The sequence below is a fragment of the Panthera tigris genome, chromosome B2 (assembly GCF_018350195.1).
Source record: "Panthera tigris isolate Pti1 chromosome B2, P.tigris_Pti1_mat1.1, whole genome shotgun sequence".
Taxonomy (NCBI): Eukaryota; Metazoa; Chordata; class Mammalia; order Carnivora; family Felidae; genus Panthera; species Panthera tigris.
The window spans coordinates 106644219-106665570 of NC_056664.1; the positions used below are offsets into that span (position 1 = coordinate 106644219).

The following is a 21352-nucleotide window of genomic DNA, read 5'->3' on the forward strand; positions in this document are numbered from 1 at the left end:
AATTTAAGAACTGGATAAACTTCTAAAAAGGGAGGTTTGGGTAGGGAAAAGAAAATGAAACACTTTTAGATTTGCGAATTAATTCAGAAAACAATTTAGTACTATTTATCTTGGAAAAAAAATCTCAAGATGAAGAACACTAACAACTTAAGTCTGATAAAAGAGGATATAATATAGTTAAAATAATGTCATTATTATTTTTTTTTTAAAGAAAGAGAGGGTGCAAGTGAGCAACAGGCAAAGAGAGACAGAGTCCCACGAGGGGCAGAGAGAGAGAGAGAGAAGCGAGGCTCACCAAAGCAGGGCTCGTGTTCACCCACGGTGGGGCTTGAACTCACCCTGTGTGGGACTCGAACCCACAAACCATGCGATCATAACCTGAGCCAGTCAGATGCTTAACTGACTAAGCCACCCAGGGGCTCCAACATCATAAATTTTTTTTGACTGAAGAGAAACAAGCTTCCATATTTACTAAAGAAAAGACTGCATATTAACTTTGAATCCAGGAACTAAAAGTATGGAAGATAATGGATGTTGGCTGGGTTTTGGTAGACTTTAATTCCATTGCACATTTTCTGAGAAAGCAAAATTGGGTCCTGCCTGCTATTCTCACTCTCTATTCTAGGTGGCTTTTCTCTATGTTTTATTACACTTCGGTCTTCTGCTTTTTCCTTTGACTTCCCTTTTCCTTACTCCAGTCATCTCTTCTCCCCGGGCTCAAGCTAGATCTCTGATGTTTTTCTAAATAGTTTCCTGCTCTCCTAATTTCTAGGGAGAGGGTTCAGAACCTTCAGGGTCAGCTTCATTGATGTCCTATCACTGCTCAGGGCTCTGTCAAGGTCTTTGAGCTAGCTGGGAAGAGATGATTATTCCAGCTCTCTTTCTAATCTCTACCTCAGAAACTACTTGTATCTGTTCTTCCATTAAAAGGCAGTATTGTTATTCTTTTAAAACAAACATAAGGGGCGCCTGGGTGGCTCAGTCGGTTAAGCGTCTGACTTAGGCTCAGGTCATGATCTCGTGGTTTGAGTTTGAGCCCGACATTGGGCTCTGTGCTGACAACTCAGAGCCTAGAGCCTGCTTCGGATTCTGTGTCTCCCTCTCTCTCTCTCTCTCTCTCTCTCTCTCTCTCTGCCCCTCCCCTGCTAGCACTCTGTCTCTCCCTCTCTCAAAAAAATAAACATTAAAAAATTAAAAAAACATAAAAACTGATGTAAATATAATCTTTTTTTCAGTAGGCAGAAATGCAGTTTTTAAAGAGAATTCCTTCCTAATGTAAAACTTAATTTAAGAGTTAGGAGATGGAGCTAGCAAAATGAGCACTGAGCCAAATTTACTTTGAATTTTTGATCTAAATAGTCTAGACCATTGCTGTCTAACAGCATTATAACTGAGAGCCATGTGTGTAATTTTAAAAGTTTTCAGTAGCCAGAGGCACCTGGGTGGCTTAGTAAGTTAAGCATCTGACTTCAGTTCAGGTCATGATCTCACAGTTTGTGGGTTCAAGCCCTGGACTGGGCTCTGTGCTATCAGCAAGGAGCCTGCCTTGGATCCTCTATCCCTCTCTCTGTCCCTCCCTTGTTCTCATGCTCTCTCTCAAAACAAACAAATAAATGTTAAAAAATTAAATTTTCTTATTAAAAACAAAGTTTTCAGTAGCCATATTTTTAAAAAGGTTAGAATTATTTCAGGGTGCCTTGGTGGCTTAGTGTGTTAAGTGTCCAACTTCGGCTCAGGTCATGATCTCATAGTTCATGGGTTCGAGCCTTGCATCAGGCTCTGTGCTGGCAGGTGGAGCCTGCTTGGGATTCTCTCTCTACCTCTCTCTGCCCCCCACCCTCCAGCTAATGCTCTCTCTCTCTCTCTCTCTCTCTCAAATAAATAAATTAATTAACAAATTAATTAATAAATATCAGAACACAGTCTGCAACAGCCATAGGAAGCTGGCTTCTCAGTTGTTCTTGATCAACAGCACTTTTTTGAAATATTAAAAAAAATTTTTTTTAATGTTTATTTTTGGGAGAGGGAGAGAGACAGAGTGTGAAGGGGAGAGGGGCAGAGAGAGAGAGGGAGACACAGAATCCAAAGTAGGCTCCAGGCTCCATGCTGTCAGCATGTAGCCCGATGTGGGGCTCAAACTTAGGAACCACAAGATCATGACATGAGCCAAAGTCGGATGCTTAACCAACTGAGCCACCCAAGTGTCCCCAGCACTTATTTTAATGCTCTACTTCTCATTCATGTCATTGATCTTTCCAATTGAGTGTGAAGAATTCCAAAATTTCCTCTGATGGTAGAATCACTACATCTAAAACCAAACTGACCATCTCATCATCCCCCTTCTCCCCAGTTAAGGAGCTCATGACTTCCCTCTCTCAGATGATGCTTTTCCTTTTGATTATTCTGGCTTCAAATTCAGTCAACTTTAACATTTATTTCTCCTTTACCAAAGTATTCCATCAAATTACATGTTTTTTTTCTTTATAGTTTCCCTTGTGTTCTCAATGAAATAAACTTAATTCAGGTCCTAAATGGGTAGAATTATTTGTGCTTCATATGTTTGATAAATGCCTCTTCAGTAGCCGTGTCTGTTTTTGTTCACTCCATCAAACAACTATCAAGTGCTTGCTATATGCCAGGGAGTTTAAGCATCTGGGTGTGCAACAGTGAATAGCACAGATAAAGGCCCAGCTCTCATGGAACTACATTCTAACAGTGTAAATAATATGATGCTATACAGTAATAAGTGTTTTGAAGAAACACAAAGCAGAATAGGAGGACACAGAGTGATGGAGGATGCTATTTTAGAGAAAGTGGCTAAGGAAGATCTTTTTGAAGAGTTAAGATTGAGCAGAGAATTGAACAAAGTGAAAGAAAGCCATAAAGATCTAGGGAAAACGGGTTCCATGTGGAGGCAGGTGCAAAGGCCCTGAGATGGATTAAGCTTGGTGTGTGTGTGTGTGTTCCAGGAATTCCAAGTCTTCCAGCAGGACTGCAGAAAAGGAAGGGAAGGAATGGCAGGAGATGATGTTGGTAGGGGACAAATCATAAGGCTACTACAGGCCACAGTAAAAGTGTGGATTATAATCTGATGGTGGAAAGTGTGAAGCAAGAGAGTAACATGATCCAACTTAACATTTTAAAAGCATCACTCTGGCTGGTTGGGAAATAATATGTAGGCGGACAAGAGAAGCAGCAGGAAGACCAAGTGCAGATTCCATTTGCAGTGTAGGAGAGAACTGCAAGTGGCCTGGACTAGCTGGTAGGGGAGGGAATGCTGGGAAATGATCAGATCCTAGGTGTACTTTGAAGGGAGAGCAGCAGGAAATGCTGATGAATTGATTGGCGGCACAGCACGAGGAGTCAGAGATGGCTGAGCAGTGAATGGACAGCAGAGTCTAGGAGGAGGAGTCTGGTTTCTGTTGAGGGGTGATGGTTGGGTGCATCATGTGTATTCAAGAGTTCTGTTTCAGACACTGTAGATTATTGAGATGTTTCCATTTCATCCTCACTTCAAAATCACAACCACATTAAGCTTCCTAAAATGAAATTTTCAACATGGTACTCTCCTATCCATAAACCTTTGACAGAATCCCATAGCTTACTGAGTGAACTCTGAACTCCTATGCTTGGAAGTCAAAATTTTTCACAATGACCTATCTCCCCAGCTGTCCACACCTCATTTTTCTGTACTCCTTATACACTGTGCTTGGGAAATAATAGTATATTCAATAAAACATAGAATGAGTAAAAATATTTGTGTTCATCCTTTACCGTATTTGAAAGTCACATTAAAGCTGACCTCTTTAATGAAAATTTTCCCAATCACTTTGGCTATGTCACTCTTTCTCTACTCCATATTCCCACCAAGCAGTAAGCTGATAAGGATGTAGGCTCTCTGAAAAATAAAGCCCTGATATGTAGCACATGCTGATATTTGTGGTGTAAATACTCCCAGCCACCAACATGTCCCAGAATATGGAGCTGAGAAGGCCTGTACACAATCACAACTATGTGAGCTGGTAGGAGCCAGACCCAGCATATCATTGCTCCTATAGTACAGACTCTCCAGACCATTTATAGTCACTCACTGCAGTGACTTTTACTGTAGGTATCTGTATACAAATCTTCCTCTATTACACTGTAGATATGTGGAGGGTAAAAACTTTGTCATATACAATGGTGGCTATCACCAGCTAAATAACCTTGGGGCCTCAAAGTTCAAACTGGAGAGTCAGACCCAAACAACAAAGTTCCACAGTTCTATGTCTGAACAGTCCATGTCTCTCCCAAATTTCTCAGTCCACTGATCTGAATGAGAGAATTGGAATATAAAGTCATCAAGTTGGACCCCAAATAAAATCTGCCCTGAAAACAAGGTGAAATAAATATATCACGACATTTTAGGATCACAAATAGAAAAAATATGATCACAGATGACTCTATATAATTACTTTTCTTTACAGTTGAAGAGTAAATGTAGTTCTTTTATTTTAAAGGAATTTAAATGTACACACTGATTAGCCCAGGAAGCATACCTAGTTTTGGACTAAGGTGTAATCACTGGACAGAAAAAAGAACACCATGAAATATTAAAACTAAAAATATGAAATTAGAGCACAGAATAAAAATAATAGCTTTGAGAAATTTTGATAAAGTGAAAAACATCTGAAGAAAAGTGAAATTCTTAGGCCTTTCTTTACCCGTTTCTTGATAAGTTTAAATCATATTTAACTCTCAAGAGACTAAGTTCACAGGAAAGAAATTATTTCTTCTTTGCTCTAAGCAAAATGAAATACAGGTAAACCATGGCACAAAAATACTTATTTTCAGTTCACTCAGAAATAGTTAAAATATGTGAAAACACAGATCTCTGATACTTTTCACAATATATGTTTCTGCCTAAGGTCTGGCTGTTCCAATTCTGTTCCCCACTCTTACTCTTTAAATGTCACAAACCCCAAGGTGGGTCTGTTTTCCCTAAATGCAAAAGGTCCTGGCAGTGCTAGGGATAAGGGGATGAGTGAGGCCCGCAGAGTGAAATGGCTGTAGGGCTCAGGGCTGGGGGTGGAAAGTATGAGGAACAGGGCTTGGTAGGATCAGGCACGGGGAAAGCCGTAGAGCAGGTGTAGGGCACAGGCTCTAGGAATCCATCCAAAATAACCAACAGAACAAGATCCAAAGGGCCAAGAAGGAGGAAAAGGTTCTTTTGTCCATAACAAAGTTCCATTAAAAAGCCTGCTGGTCCTGGGGCGCCTGGATGGCTCAGTCGTTAAGCATTACAACTCTTGGTTTCAGCTTAGGTCATGACCTCACACTTCATGGGATTGAGCCCTGGGTCCAGCTCTGTGCTGACAGGGTGGAGCCTGCTTGGGATTCAGTCTCCCTGCCCTGCCCCTGCACTCTCTCTCTCAAAATAAATAAATAAACTTAAAAGAAAAAAAACAACTTGCTGTTCCTGCTAGAAGTTTTTGTCCTCCCACATAGCTGGAAAAAATGCAACTTTGATAGCATAATACCATTTTCACTTCAATGTAGAATCTTTTGTTCAATTGTTTTCTTAACTTTCTTCAGGCACAGAAGATCCTGAGCTGCAACAGCCATTTGCCAGTTTTACCTAGGGTAATGTGTATGCCCTTTGTATTTTAGAAGGGGGGAGAGGGGAAGACATTATAATTTTGGAAATGGACCGATGGCATAGAGCAGCACAGATCAGTTTCACCTTTGGAGGCAATTAATTCCTGGTTATATTGATATTTATGGTTAATCTGCTTTGAAAATTGATCAAAAAAATTCTTTCTGTAAAGCTGGCAAAAATTGGAGCCATTATGTAATAAATTATTTTATGATACACAGAACTAAAACCATATGCAAAGCATTATTTCCTTTCAGGGATAAACAACGCAGACCAGATATCGGGGTGCGGGGAGGGGAGAAAAAAATGTCAGAGAAGCATGCATGAAATATGATAATTATAAGAGAGATTATAGGAATAATAAAATAATAATAGAAAACAGGTGGGAGAAGTGGTAGGTCCTCTTTACATTGCTAAACCCAGCCAAAAAATGTCTATTAGTCAATACTTTGTGATTGAAAAACAAGGCAGACTTTCAGTGGGGGGGTTATTTTTTACCATATATTTGAATTAATTGCATCTTTTTAAGTAGAGAACATCACAGAGGGGTAGTACCACTGTACCCAGAATCTGTCCTTCTAGGTCTCTAAATAGGAATGTAAAATAAGTGTACAGAAGGTAGCCTAAGCAATGCTAACATGGTGCCCAACTTCTAGTGAGAGTTGTTTCCTTCTGAGTTTCAAAGGTTGCAAATTTATTCACAAAAACTCATAAATATTCATGTATATACTCCCTTTTTAAAGTAACATTACTAATTATGAGAGAACAGACACAAATTGGCAGGCCCCAAGAACTCTTGAAAGATACTATATGTATGTACCTATGTAATAAATTATCTTACAGAAAGCCTTTCCTGTTTCTTGTGAAATTCATCATGATCACAAATAGAAAGATAATAGTAGATTTCTAGCACTAAATTATGGAGCTGCTTCTCGTCTAAGCTCTGCACTTGCTTATCAACTGGTGACTCATGCAGTCAGTCTTATTTAATAACTGGCTTTGCAGGAGAATGCTAAGAATTCACAGTTAGAAGTTGTATAAAATGAGTGAAAATGTGCACATTCGTTTAATTATAGTTAAAAATGGAAATAAGTGAGCCTGACATAAGAAGATAGATTTAGGAATATCACTACCTTTTGTTGATAACATTTTGAAGCGTAACAGGCAATATCCTTTTAGTGAGAAAGAAGGAAATTGCTCACTTCTGGTATGGTTTTAGGCAATCAGGATGCATTTAATAAATTTTACCTTCCGGGACCCAAATGATATCTGATGGCTTAAAAACATTTTTTATACTCTCAAAATATGGGTAACCTTCCCATTTAAAAATTCCTGATGTGTTCAGTTCAAATATTAAACCAAAAACATGAAATTCTTTTCAGAATTTAGGGCTCCCGATGTAACATTATTTAACACAACATTTCACAAGTTAACGAATATGTCTCCTTGATTTTATACATTAAAAAATTTTTAAATTTGCCCTATAGAAAAAAACCCAAAATACAATGAAATTAACAAACAATATTTTTTTTTTTTTTTTTTTTTAACGTTTATTTATTTTTGAGACAGAGAGAGACAGAGCATGAACAGGGGAGGAGCAGAGAGAGAGGGAGACACAGAATCTGAAACAGGCTCCAGGCTCTGAGCTGTCAGCACAGAGCCCGACGCGGGGCTTGAACCCACGGACCGTGAGATCATGACCTGAGCTGAAGTCGGACGCTTAACCGACCAAGCCACCCAGGCGCCCCAACAAACAATATTTTACAATATTTCCCTAGCTAGGGAATGTCAAGGAAAATGAACTTCCATAATGTAAAGACTATTGATTACCTGGTTTAAGAGATCTTCTACTTTCTTCTGCCATGAATCCCTGGCTGCATTTTTCTCTCTCTCTTTTAATTGCAAAAGTTGAGACATTGCTGACTTCTTATCCTCTTCATGTTGTAGTCTTAACTCTTCACGAAGTTTAGAACACTCTTGTCTAAAATAAAACAAATACTTTTACTTTTTAAAGAGAATTATTCCTCTCAATAGCTATAATACAGTTGTTCGCAGGTTTTCTACATATTTAATTAATCCTCCTCAAAAGTCAACTCAGAATAAGAGTTACTAATGATTTTAGTCAGGCTTACAGGACTATACAGCAAGTTGGTAACTTACCCATGATCATTGATTTGTCAGTTAACAATGGCAGAACAGGTACTAGAATAAGATTTCTGACTTGAGGTTAGTATTTTACATTCAGGAAAATAAAATGAGAAAAAGTATTCAAGCAGAAAAAAAGAGTTCCAATTTCTCTGCATCTAATCATGAAAAAAATTCATTAAAAATACTGTCCCTATGATTTTAACAATAAGACAATGTAAGCCATATAACAGAAAAACATCTTTGCACATCGTTTTTTTTTTTTTTTTTTTTTTTTGAGAGAGAAAGCGAGAGAGAGACAAAGCACAAGCAGGGGACGGGTGGGGGGCAGACACAGAATCCGAAGCAGGCCCCAGGCTCCAAGCTGTCAGCACAGAGCCCGACGGATCATGACCTGAGATGAAGTTGGACGCGTAACTGACTGAGCTACCCCAGGCGCCCCTGCACATCTGTACTGATTAGATTACATCACAGAGTAAGAAATGTACCTAAGGTTTTCAGTCCATTTTACTTCCAAGTCATGGGCCATTCTGTCCACTCTGAGCTTCTCTTCCTCTTTCATGACAGCAAGCGTTTCTTCATGCTGTTGTCTTTCTTGTTCTAGCTCACCCTGAAAAATAAAAATTTTTCAATGAAAACAAGTGTTCAAAAGCAAGGTTATTGCTGGTTATTTCAAATAAGCAGCGTGCTTGCATCATCACTTTTAAATTCTTACAGCACAATAACTGATAGTGCCATCTATAACAATTACTCAAGATTTTCTGACAGTATGTGGCACACATTTTATATTTTAAATGTCCTTGTGCAAACTATGTTTTATCAAGGCTTCTAATTTTACAAATTATTTTAAATAGCTTAAAGTTAGCATAATTAATAATCTTTTTAAAAATGTTTATTTATCTACTTTGAGAGAAAGAGAGAGCTGGGGAGGGGCAGGGAGACACAGAATCCCAAGCAGGCTCAGTGCTATGAGCACAGAGCCTGATGCTGGGCTCATACTCACAAACCATGAGATCATGACCTGAGCCAAAATCAAGAGTCGATGCTTAACTGACTGAGCCACCTGGCACCCCAATAATCTTAACTAAACTTTCCATATCATGGGTATCTATTATCTTCATATATGTACACGTTACATAGATACGTTCTTCAAATTCATTCATATTTATAATCAAAAGTCTGCTATTTATCCAAAGCTGAAGCATTACAATTATACTTCACTGACATGATTAAAATAACTATAAGACATTTTGGCTACTATTTTTATTATGTAACTTCAAAACAGTGATCCATGTGTTTAGTGTTATGGAAACATAATATGCTATATATGAAATCCCTGCAGATTAGCATCAATCAAGTGGCTCTCCGGAGCCTAGGGCTAGACTGGACGACACTGGCAACCATCAGTCCCCGCCAGCAGTGGAGCTGCTCTCTGCCTCCCACAGAAGAGGAACAGATGATGGTGCTTCCTTCTGTTCTAACAGTGACCCTTTCTGGATCACCCCCTTACTAATGGCATGTGCTGTAACACTGCTGAGGGGCATGTCCAGATTAATGGGAGAGAAGCAAGTCAATGTTGAAACTGCCATTCTACACTGGTGACCCGGCTTATAGCAGTAAATTCCGAAAATTGGGTTTGGCCATCTTAGCCAACCGTCCTTTTCACTAAGTATTCTGCCTCTAGGAACTACTACTTTTTCCACCACAGGCAGCATTAAATGAGGTAGAAGTACTTAAGAAGTATTTCTTTTACTGACTGCAAAGTACTTTAGCAGACATTAGTGGGGTAAGAAAAGAAGTAAAGAAAATACTTGCTTTTTTCCCCCAACTGTTTTCACATCCATCAGCTCATGGGATCCTCATAGCAACATGGGGAGGTTACAGGTGAGGAAACAGGCTCAGAAAGATTGAGTAATGGGAGAAACTATAAACTCCCAACTACAGATTTACAAATGTTAAACTAATATTATCATCACTGTCATCAGAATCTTACTCCTTATTTCCCAACTGTGGCCTAAAATGTCCTAAGTGCAGAGAGTCATGCCTTATCCGTGTCTGGATCCCTCACAGGTTATCAACCAACAACTGGACATATACTCAGGGATCAATATCCATTTTATGATGGGTTCATTTATGTAATACACAACCGAAACTCAGCAGGGAGGAGGGGAAAAAACTCACATCCAGAGAAAACACCTGCTGTTGAAGAGCTTACCTAAAGCTGAAGTAAACTGTGATGCAGTATCTGTATTTTCTCAATCAAAACTGTCCAGCAGAACAAAAAAAATGGACAGTTGCTAAGGTTTTGCTTACAACACTTAGTATATTCCACTACTTGATAGAAGAGCAATGTAAATATGAGCAAGGACCTTAGAGAAATGAAACGGATTCCAATACTAAGCTACAAAAATTAAATTTGAAATAATATTAATAAAAGGCAATGTTTCCTGAATGCTTGATATTTTACTAAGCACTGTGCTGTAAATGGTTTACCTCATTTAATTATTACAGTAGTGGTGTGAGGTGTATTATTACCCTCTCCTGCAATATGCAGATGAGTAAATTGAGGCTTAGAATAAGTAACTTGCCCAAAGTGACACACTAAGCGATGGATCAAGAAATCACACCCAGCCAATCTGACTTCAGAGCCCACACTCTAAATCACCTCTCTGAAGGAAAAGTAAGAACTCTCTGGAAACTATACGCTTAGTTGTTATGGATTCTTTTCTCCACTTTCTGAGGGAATCTAAATATTTGCTCTGCTCCGTGAGAATGGAAGGGAGCAGAGCCTTTCAAAATTTGTAGGTGACAGAGCATTGTTTAGTTGCTACATATGAGAGTTTGAATGCTTACCAATAGAAGAATTGTGCATCCTGATTGTTATGGGTTGAATTGTGATCCTGAAGAGATATGTGGAAATCCCAACCCCTGTACCTCAGAATGTGATCTTATTTGGAAATAGGGTCAGTGAAGATGTAATTCCTTAAGAGGTCATAGGGTGAGCCCCTAGTACTATGTGATGGGTAGCCTCATAAGAAGAAGATGTGGGGCAAAAAGGGGGGAAGCCTGGGTGGCTCAGTTGGTTAAGCATCTGACTCTTGATTTTGGCTCAGGTCATGATCCCAGGATTGTGAGACTGAGCCCTGAGTAAGGCTCCATGCTGAGTGTAGAACCTGCTTAAGATTCTCTCTCTCTCTCTCTCTCTCTCTCTCTCTCTCTCCCTCCCTCCCTCCCTCCCTCCCTCCCTCCGCCCCTTCCCCTGCTTGCGCTCTCTGAAAAGTAAAAAAAAAAAAAAAAAAAGAATATGTAAGGACACACAGGAAGAATGCCACTGAACACCAAGGAGGAAACTGAAATCTGACACAAGCCAAGGAAGGCCTGGGGCTACCAGGAGCTGGCAAAGGTGAGGAAAGACCTGCTTTCTAGGTTGAAAAGGAAGAATAGTCTTGAGAACACCTTGATTTTGGACTTTCAGCCTCCAGACGGTGAGAGGATAAATTCCTGTTGTTTTAAGCCACTTAGTTTTAGTACTTTGCTAGGAAAGCCCTACAAAACTAATATACTATATATAATGTCTATTTACAAGAAACTTTAAGCAGAGTAATTAAATTATATTTTTACCTTGCTAATGTTTATAGCAGGACTATAAAATTACCTCAACATTCAGTAGCGCATCCTTGGTCTCCTTCAGCCTGCCTTTAGTCAAATCGAGCTCATTTTGAAGTCTTTCCTGGGAGTCCTGAAGACTAGCAATGAGTCCTTCTGCAGAGCCAAGACCTTGTTCACTTTTCCTTACCAGATCTTGGAGGCGGCCAATCTGCAAGTAAATACAGTACTTTTAATATACCTCACTGTTATCGATTAGCAAAAGTCACGTTTGTTTTCTTAAAGTCTTTTCTTTAATGGTAGTGTTACTGAATGGGTCTTTTTTGATGAATTTGGAAGAAGCACTTAAATAATCATGATAGACTTCATCTGTTGTTGTTTTTTTTGTGAAGACCTCCATATTTATGATTTCCCTTTTTTGTGACAACCATGGAAATAGGTGGATAATTCAAAGCCCTGTTTTAACAAAGAGAATTCCCAGTTCTATCAAAGGAACTGAACCAAGATGATTACATCAAAGACAGGGGAAAAAAGTATTTTTTTTAGATAAAAAAGTACTTTTAAAATTTCTCTTCAAAATTCAATCATTTATACTTCATTTGAACCCAGTTCTCCTACCATTTATAAAGTGACTGATTTAGGTCAATAGTGATAAGCTGGTAAATGTGTATTAGAATAAATTGTGATTTCTTTGTTTCCATACAGTATCTATAATTGTTAAGAGTTGATTTATATATACTCTTGAAATTAGGAGTTAATAAGACTATTTGTTGATTAGGAAGATCTATATCCTCGAGTTATGAGAACTAAAATCAATAAATGAAATACTTTAAATTATCTAGGAAACCAATATGAAGTAAAAATCTCATTTTTATAAAATGGCCAAGCTGATCAAAACTCGACAGAAATGAAAACTGCTAATTTAAAAATAACACCTGAATATTTCTCATTGTAAATACAGACACCATAAAGAAAATTATAAACATTTTCCTTCAACCTCCTCTCAATTCAGCACCCCTTTTCCTGTCCCCTTTCCACGCAGATGTTTATATACTGGACAATTCTGGTGATGGATACCAACTTCATAAAATGAGCTGGGAAGCTTCTATTTTTTTCTGTACTCTGAAATATTTTCATAGTTAAGATTTATTTGAAATTTTAAGTTTGTTTATTTGAGGTGGGGGAGGGTCAGAAAGGGAGGAAAAAAGACAGTGCCAAGCAGGCTCCACACTGCAGCGTAAGCCCAATTAGGGGCTTGATCCCATGAACCATGAGATCACAACCTGAGACAAAATCAAGACTCAGACCCTTGGGGCACCTGGGTGGTTCAGTCAGTTAAGCTTCTGACTTTGGCTCAGGTCATGATCTCGTGGTTCATGGATTTGAGCCCTGCATCAGGCTCTGTGCTGACAGTTTAGAGCTGGAGACTGCTTCAGATTCTGTGTTTTCCTCTCTCTATGCCCCTCCCCCACTTGCACTCTCTCTGTCTCTCAAAAATGAATAAATGTAAACAAAAAAAATTTAAAAGAAAAAAAAGACTTGGATCCTTAACCAAATGAGCCAGCCACCCAGGAGCCCCTCTGTTTCTTAAAATTTTTAATGAAATTCATCCATTAAAATCCTCTGGGCCTGGTGCCTCTCTAGATACATGTTGGAAGTCTTTATTTCGTGGTTATAATTAGTTCGGTCAAGTTAATCAACTACTCTGAGTCATTTCAGAAATTTAAAATTTTATACAAAGTCATCTTTTTTCCTAATTTAAAGAATAGAATATGATATTCATTCCATGTTTTAACATTTTCTCTGTCACTGAATTTATGCCTCCTTTCTCTAATCAATCTAGCTTATTTGTATCTTTACTTTTTGTGTTGATCCGGCTTGCCAAAAAAATTTTGTTTCACAATCCAGATAATTTTCAAATGAATAAGAGTTACATGCACAAATGGAATACATGAAAAAACTGATAGGGATGCTTGGATGGCTCAGTCAGTTAAGCATCTGACTCTTGGTCTCAGCTCAGGTCATGATCTCACAGTTTGTGAGATGGAGCCCCACAATGGGCTCTGTGCTGATGGTGCAGAGCCTGCTTGGGGTTCTCTCTCACCCTCTCTCTCTGCCCGTCCCCTGCTCACATGCTCTGTCTCAAAAATAAATAAATAAGGGGCGCCTGGGTGGCGCAGTCGGTTAAGCGTCCGACTTCAGCCAGGTCACGATCTCACGGTCCGTGAGTTCGAGCCCCGCGTCAGGCTCTGGGCTGATGGCTCAGAGCCTGGAGCCTGTTTCCGATTCTGTGTCTCCCTCTCTCTCTGTCCCTCCCCCGTTCATGCTCTGTCTCTCTCTGTCCCAAAAATAAATAAACGTTGAAAAAAAAAAAAAAAAAAAATTAAAAAAAAAAAAAAAAAAAAATAAATAAATAAATTGCAGAAAAGAAAAAGAAAAAAGAAAAAACTTAGTATTGTAGTTATTACCATAAAGAATAGAGAAGATTTGTTCAAGAAACTAAGAATATAATTAGACAGAATTGATATGTTTAAATGGACAAAAACCTTAAAATGCTGCACAATTAAACATTAGAAATAAATAATAACTGTTTATGGTTCACCAAGGCATTATAGCTTGTATACCAATATGACCCTACTTATACTAATCTTCATACCCATACCGTCTTTCATCATTCTTACAGCTGGAAAATTTACACCCACCTTTCAAAGACTACCTCCCATACCACATTTAAAAATTCTCCAATATCACATTCTCCAGAGTTTTTATGAACACTTAATGGTAGAGAATCACTCCCTCCTCTGAACTTTAAAAATACATTGTATTTATCACCAATTCATAACAGTCACTTGAAACTATGAGTTCCTTGACATTTTGTCAAAGTATCCCTACCATCTAGAAGATATCATGTAGTCAATAAATGTTTCCCAAATCATAAAAGATATACAATATTACTGATGTCACCGGACTGTAGTTCCAACTTTTCTGGAGACCAATTTAGTAATAAATAACTTGACGTATAACATTATTCTTACTCTGACCCAGTAATTTCATTGAGGGCAAGAGTTACACAAAAAGGAAGTAATTTTTAAAAATGAACAAAAGTATTAATAGAACTGATAATTTATCCAATTACCAGTAAAAATAAGACACTGATAAACAGCATTCAGAGAAGTCTTCTCTAATACCCCAGGCTCCTCAGGGTTTCAGGGCTGATGGCTGAAATACACCTTGGTTGGTCACTGATGAGGACAAAGTACTGGCCTTAGGAAACTGCAATCCTGCCATACTGGCCATGGCCTTTGCACGATCATCCTTTCTCCTCAAGTTAAGAGGGAGCAACTCCTTAAAATTATCTTTATAATAAAATATTTAAAACATTCAATGCTCAACAAAGAAAATGTTTAAGCAACTATGGTAAAGATATATAATGGAACACTATATGAATATTTTAAATGACTAACATGTAGACAAAATTAAATGTAAATATTTATATGTAAAAAAGTTTTATAAATCAAGTACACAAAGTACTGTGAATATAGATTGCAACCATACTAAAATGCACATACACATATTAAATACCATTAGAAAATCTGGAATTCTGAAAACATTCCTCATGTTCTTACTTTTTTTTTTTTTTGTAAAATTGCTTAAGTTCATAAAGAGCAATGTTCAAAACTTTAGCACATACCAATCAGTGCCTTTGAAAGGAATATATTATGGATATTCCAGAACAGACTTTAGAAACTCAATCCTGTTCTCTAAATCATCACAATAAATAACCTGTTTGTCTTCTATTACCTAAATGCTAGTGTAGCCACTACAGGAGCCAGAGAAATTAGTTATTTGTGTGTTGCAGTAGGCTGAATTCTAATATGACCCCTCTCTGACCCTCACTTTCCCTGGGACTTAGGCATATATGATGGGATTTGCTCCCATAATTGTATTATGTTATTTAGCAAAAGGGATCTTGTAGATATAATTAAGATCCTTAACTGTAGTTGACTTTAAGGTTATCCAAAAAGATACTACTCTAGGTGGGTCTGACATAATTGGGTGAGCCCTTAGGAGAAACCAGAGAAATTCAAAGCCACTGAAGTTTTCCTGACAGCCTTGAACAAGTAAACTGCTATGTTACAAGAGGAGGCAGTCATGTTGCAAGGGCTTGAGGGGGGCTTTTAGAAGTAGAGAGCAATTTCTGGTCAACAGCTATCAAGAAACAGGGACCTCAGTCATACAGCCACAAAGAAATGAATTCTGACAACAACCAGTAAGCTTAAAAAAGGATCCTGTACCTCAAATGGGACTGCAGTATGGCTATCACCTTGATTTCAGCCTTGTGAGATCCTGAACAGAGGACCCAGCTAACCCATACTTGGACTCCTGACCCACAACACCATGAGGTAATAAATATGAGCTGTGTGATGCCACTAAGTTTTTGGTAATCTGTTACACAGCAATAGAAAACTAATAATCTTATTTATTATTATTAAACTAAGTTGACTTAGTTTTCAATGAGTTTTATTCATTCAACAAATATTTCATTTGCAAATACTGATCTCTTATGTGTCAGGTAGTGTATCATCTGTGATACAACATTTTATAATAAAGCCAAATGATTTTTATTGTAACAAACTACTGTATGTATATGCTTAAAAATCTTATGTCCAGAAGAAAATCTACAACTTACATCAGAACATTTAAAAAGACTGTAACAGATTTTATTGACCAGTCTAGTATTTTGTCCTCAAAGGTGACCCCAAATAACATTTGATAGGATAACAGGATTATCCTCCCCCTGAGATTTTAGACTCACTAGCTTCCCTTAATATATCTTCATATGATTTGGGCATTCATGAATTTATCACTGAAATCCCTAGCTGACCTACTTATGTTTTTAGGTTTTATCAATTCTAAGAGTATCAAGATCCATCTTATGAAGATAATACATTCATTAATTTTTTTTCTAAAACAATCACTCTCAGTCTTTATGAAGTACCCCTTAATTCTTTCCCCCTATCTTTCCATAGATATATCTACTTTCCATACAATAAATGTAAATGGAATAAAATCTCTATTTAAAAGGTACAAACTTCAGGTGTGCCTGGGTGGCTCAGTCAGTTGGGCATCTGACTCTTGATTTAGGCTCAGGTCATGATTCTGCTGTTGTGGGATCAATCCCTGTGTTGGGCTTTGTGCTGAGTGGAGCCTACATGGAAATTTCTCTCTCCCTCTTTCTTTCCCTCCCTCATGTGCACTCTCACTCAAAATAAATAAACTTTAAAATAAAGTAAAATAAAATAAAATAAAATAAAATAAAATAAACTTAAAACTAGATAAAATGCAGCTATATGTGGTTGGCAAGAGGCACATGTAACCATCAGTAGATGGAAAAAGATATACCAATCATAACAAACCAAAATAAAGCTGGTGACACAATATCAAACAACACAGACCAAACCACAAATCATGATTCCATGATTTGTGTAACCATGAGGATGCAGAAAAACAAAGGGTCAGTAGATGGAAAAAGATATACCAATCATAACAAACCAAAATAAAGCTGGTGGCACACTATCAAACAACACAGACTAAACCACAAATCATGATTCATTAAGTAGCTAAAAAAATTTTATATTTGTATGCACATAACAAAACTTTTAAATATTTAAAGCAAAAATTGAAAGAATATAAGAAATAAATCCACCATCAAAGTATCAGTTTTTAGTAAATGATATATAAAAAAGATAAAATTCAAAAAGAATACAATATTTGGAACACAGAATATTGAAGAAAATAACTTAAAATCTTGTTTAATGAACTGGGATACAAGACTACATTGAAAAATTGGACACACCCAGAATATTAAATTTCTCTGATGAATTTAAAAATTTAAAAATTGCTTTCATACAAACAATATTTAACCATGATGCAGTTAAAGTTTAAAAAGCATGTCAATCTCACACAAATCTCCCATAGAACAGAAAAGGATATAAGTCTTTCATTTTAAGAGGCTAATAGGACCTTGATTTCAAAACTAGAAAGGACGGTATTAAAAGGGAAAAGTACAAAGCAATATTAGTTGAACCTAGGCTTAAAAAACTCCCAAAATGAATATTAATAAACTGAATCTAGTTATTATACACAAAAAGATATATAGAATCTATTATGACTACCTTGGGCTTACTTTAGAAATCCAAAGTTGATTTAATACTTGAAAATTAATACAAGGTACCACATTAACAAATTAAAGAAAAAAAGTATGATCTCAACAGATGCAGAAAAATCAACATCAATTTGTGATTTAAGTTAGGAAACTAGAATTATAAGAGAATTCCTAAACCTGATAAAGAACATTTACAAAATAAAATTTTAGAGAAGCATGATAACTACCTATAAGATGTTGACATCCTTCACTTTAAGAGCAGGAAACAAAACAAGAAAACTTATTATCTCTAGGCATTTTATCCAGCAAAGTAGGACAAAAAAAAAAAAAAAAAAAAAAAAGATGTCCAGGCTGAAGGAAAGGGTAGGTACATACAGAGGGATGAGCCAGGCAAATTCTTGGGGAGTGGTTCTTTTTTTATTTTATTAACTTAAATACAAGATAGTTAACATATAGCATAATAATGTTTTTAGGAACAGAATTTAGTGATTCATCACTTACATGTAGCACCCAGTGCTCATCCCAAAAAATGCCCTCCTTAATGCCCCTTGCCCATTTAGCCCTTCCCCCTATCCAACACCCTTCCAGCAACCCTCAATTTATTCCCTATATTTAAGAGTCTCCTGTGATTTGTCTCCCTCTCTGTTTTGTTTTATTTTTGCTTCTCTTCCCTTATATTCATCTGTTTTGTATCTTAAATTCCACATATGAATGAAATCATATGATATTTGCCTTTGACTGACTTATTTTGCTTAGCATAATACACTCTAGTTCAAGCCACATTGTTGCCAATGGTAAGATTTCATTCTTTTTGATCATTGGATAATATTCCATTGAATATATATACCACATCTTCTTTACCCATTCATCAGTCAATGGACATTTGGGCTCTTTCCATACTTTGGCTATTGTCGATAATGCTGCTATAAACATTGGGGTGCATGTGCCCTTCGAAACAGTATACCTGTATCCCTTGGATAAATACCTAGTAGTGCAATTGCTGGATTGTAGGGGAGTTCTATTTTTAATTTTTTGAAGAATCTCCATACTTTTTTCCAGAATGGCTATACCAGTTTGCATTCCCACCAGCAGTGCAAAAGATCCCTCTTTCTCTGCATCCTTGCCAACATCTGTTGTTGCCTGAGTTGTTAATTTTAACCATTCTGACAGGTGTGAGTTCATTGTGGTTTTGATTGGTATTTCCCTCACGATGAGTGATGTGGAGCATTTTTTCATGTGTCTGTTAGCCATCTGGATGTCTTCTTCGGAAAAGTGTCTATTCATGTATTTTGCCCATTTCTTCACTGGATTATTTGTCTTTTGGGTGTTGAGTTTGGTAAGTTTTTTTTTTATATAGATTTTGGATACTAACCCTGTATCTGATATGTCATTTGCAAATATCTTCTCCCATTACATTGGTTGCCTTTTAGTTTTCCTGATTGTTTTCTTCACTGTGCAGAAGCTTTTTATCTTGATGAGATTCCTATTGTTCATTTTTGTTTTTGTTTCCCTTGCCTCTGGAGACATGTCAGGTAGTAAGCTGCTGGTAGAATTCTCCTGGAAAGCCATCTGGCCCTGGACTCATGTTTGTTGGGAGACTTCTGAGTACTGATTCAATTTCTTTACTGGTTATGGGTCTGTTCAAGTTTTCTATTTCTTCCTGTTTTGATAGATGTTTCTAGGAAATTGTGCATTTCTTCCAGATTGCCCAATTTGTTGACATATAATTGCTCATAATATTCTCTTATTATTGTTTGTATTTCTGCAGTGTTGGTTGTGATCTCTCCTCTTTCATTTGTTATTTTATTTATTTGGGTCCTTTCCTTGTTGATAATTTGGCTGAGCTTTATCAATTTTGTTACTCCTTCAGAGAATTAGCTCCTGGTTTCATTGATCTGTTTTACTGTTTTCTTGATTTCGGTATCATTGGTTTCTGCTCTACTCTTTATTATTTCCCTTCTTCTGCTGGTTTGGGCTTTATTTGCTATTCTTTTTCCAGCTCTTTAGGTGAAAGTTTAGGTTGTGTATTTGAGACCTTTCTTCCTTCTTTAGGAAGGCCTAGATTGTTATATATTTCCCTCTTGTGACAGCCTTTGCTGCATCCCAGAGGTTTTGGGCTGGTGTGTTTCCATTTTCACTGGCTTCCCTGTACTTTTCAATTTCCTCTTTAATTTCTTGGTTAACCCATTCATTCTTTAGTAGGATGTTCTTTAAGTATTCAAGACCTTTCAAAATTTTTCCTTGTCATTGATTTCAAGTTTCATAGTGTTGTCTGAAAATATGCAAGGTATGATCTCGATCTTTTTGTACTTGTTAAGGCTTGATTTGTGTCCCAGTATGTGATCTATTTTGGAGAATGTTCCATGTGCACTCAAGAAGAATGTGTATATGCTGCTTTAGGATGAAATGGTTTGAATATATCTGTTAAGTCAATCCAGTCCAGTGTGTCATTCAAAGCCTTTGTTTCCTGTTGATTTTCTACTTAGATGATCTGTCCATTATTGTAAGTGGGGTGTTAAGGTCCTCTATTATGGTATTATTATCAGTGAGTTTCTTTATGTTTGTGTTAATCACACAATTATAATAAAACATATGTAAGTTTATATATAATGTAAATATATAAATGTGATTTATATATTTGGGTTCTTCCACATTGGGACATAAATATTTACAATTGTTAGATCTTCTTGGTGGATAGACCCCTTAATTATGATATAATGCCCTTCTTCATTTATTGTTACAGTTTTTATTTTAAATCTAGTTTGTCTAATATGAGCATGGCTATTCAAGCTTTCTTTTGATGACCACTGGCATGATGGATGGTTCTCCATCCCCTTACTTTCAATCTGCAGGTGTTTTCGGTCTAAAATGAGTCTCTTGTAAGCAGATATAGATCGGTTTTGTTTTCTTATTCATTCTGATACCCTATGTCTTTTGATTGGAGCAATCAGTCTATAGACATTTAGAGTGAGTACTGAAAGATATGAATTTAGTGCCATTGTGGTGCCTGTAGACTTGATGTTTCTGGTAATGTTCTCTGGTCCTTTCTAGTCTTTGTTGCTTTCGGTCTTCATGGTTTTGTTTCATCTTTTCCCCAAAGAGTCCACCTTAAAATTTCCTGCAGGGCTAGTTTAGAGGCCACGAACTCCTTTAGTTTTTGTTTGTCTGAGAAACTATTTCTCCTTCTATTTCAAATGACAGCCTTGCTGGATAAAGAATTCTTGGCTGCATATTTTCCCAATTCAGCACGTTGAATATATCCTGCCACTCCTTTCTGGCCTGCCAACTTTTTGTGGATAGGTCTACTGCAAACCCGATCTGCCTTCCCTTATAGGTTAAGGACTTCTTTCCCCTTGCTACTTTCATAATTCTTTCCTTGTCTGTGTATTTTATTTATTATTTATTTATTTTTGAGAGACAGCGTGTGTGCAAGCAGGGAAGGGGCAGAGAGAGACAGAGACAGAATCTGAAGCAGGCTCTAGGCTCCGAGCCACAGAGCCCTACACGGGGCTTGAACTCACAAACTGTGAGATCATGACCTGAGCCAAAGTCAGACGCTTAACCAATGAGCCACCCAGGTGCCCCCTCCTTGTCTGTGTATTTTGTGAATTTGACTATGATATGCCTTGGTGATGTTTGGTTTTTGTTGAATCTAATGGGAGTTCTCTGTGCTTCTTGGATTTTGATGTCTGTGTCCTTCCTCAGAGTAGGAAAGTTTTCCACTATCATTTGCTCACATAAACCATCTGACCCCTTTTTCTCTGTTCATCTTCTTGGCCTCCTATGATTTCGGTGTTATT

General features: G+C 37.3%; 1 protein-coding gene across 3 annotated transcripts in view; it reads right to left on the minus strand.

Annotated features, from left to right (window-relative positions):
• The window catches only part of FAM184A (family with sequence similarity 184 member A), a 122280-nt gene that overhangs the window by 41519 nt on the left and 59409 nt on the right, over positions 1-21352 (minus strand). For all 3 annotated transcript variants that reach the window (XR_006217840.1, XM_042987087.1, XM_042987086.1), the window contains exons 7-9: positions 11436-11597; positions 8269-8390; positions 7466-7616 (exon numbers count right to left, since the gene is read on the minus strand). Coding sequence is in view for 2 of the 3 variants with exons in the window: in XM_042987087.1 (XP_042843021.1) it covers positions 7466-7616; positions 8269-8390; positions 11436-11597 (435 nt within the window). In the remaining variant the exon portion in view is untranslated. The remainder of the gene's footprint in view (positions 1-7465; positions 7617-8268; positions 8391-11435; positions 11598-21352) is intronic.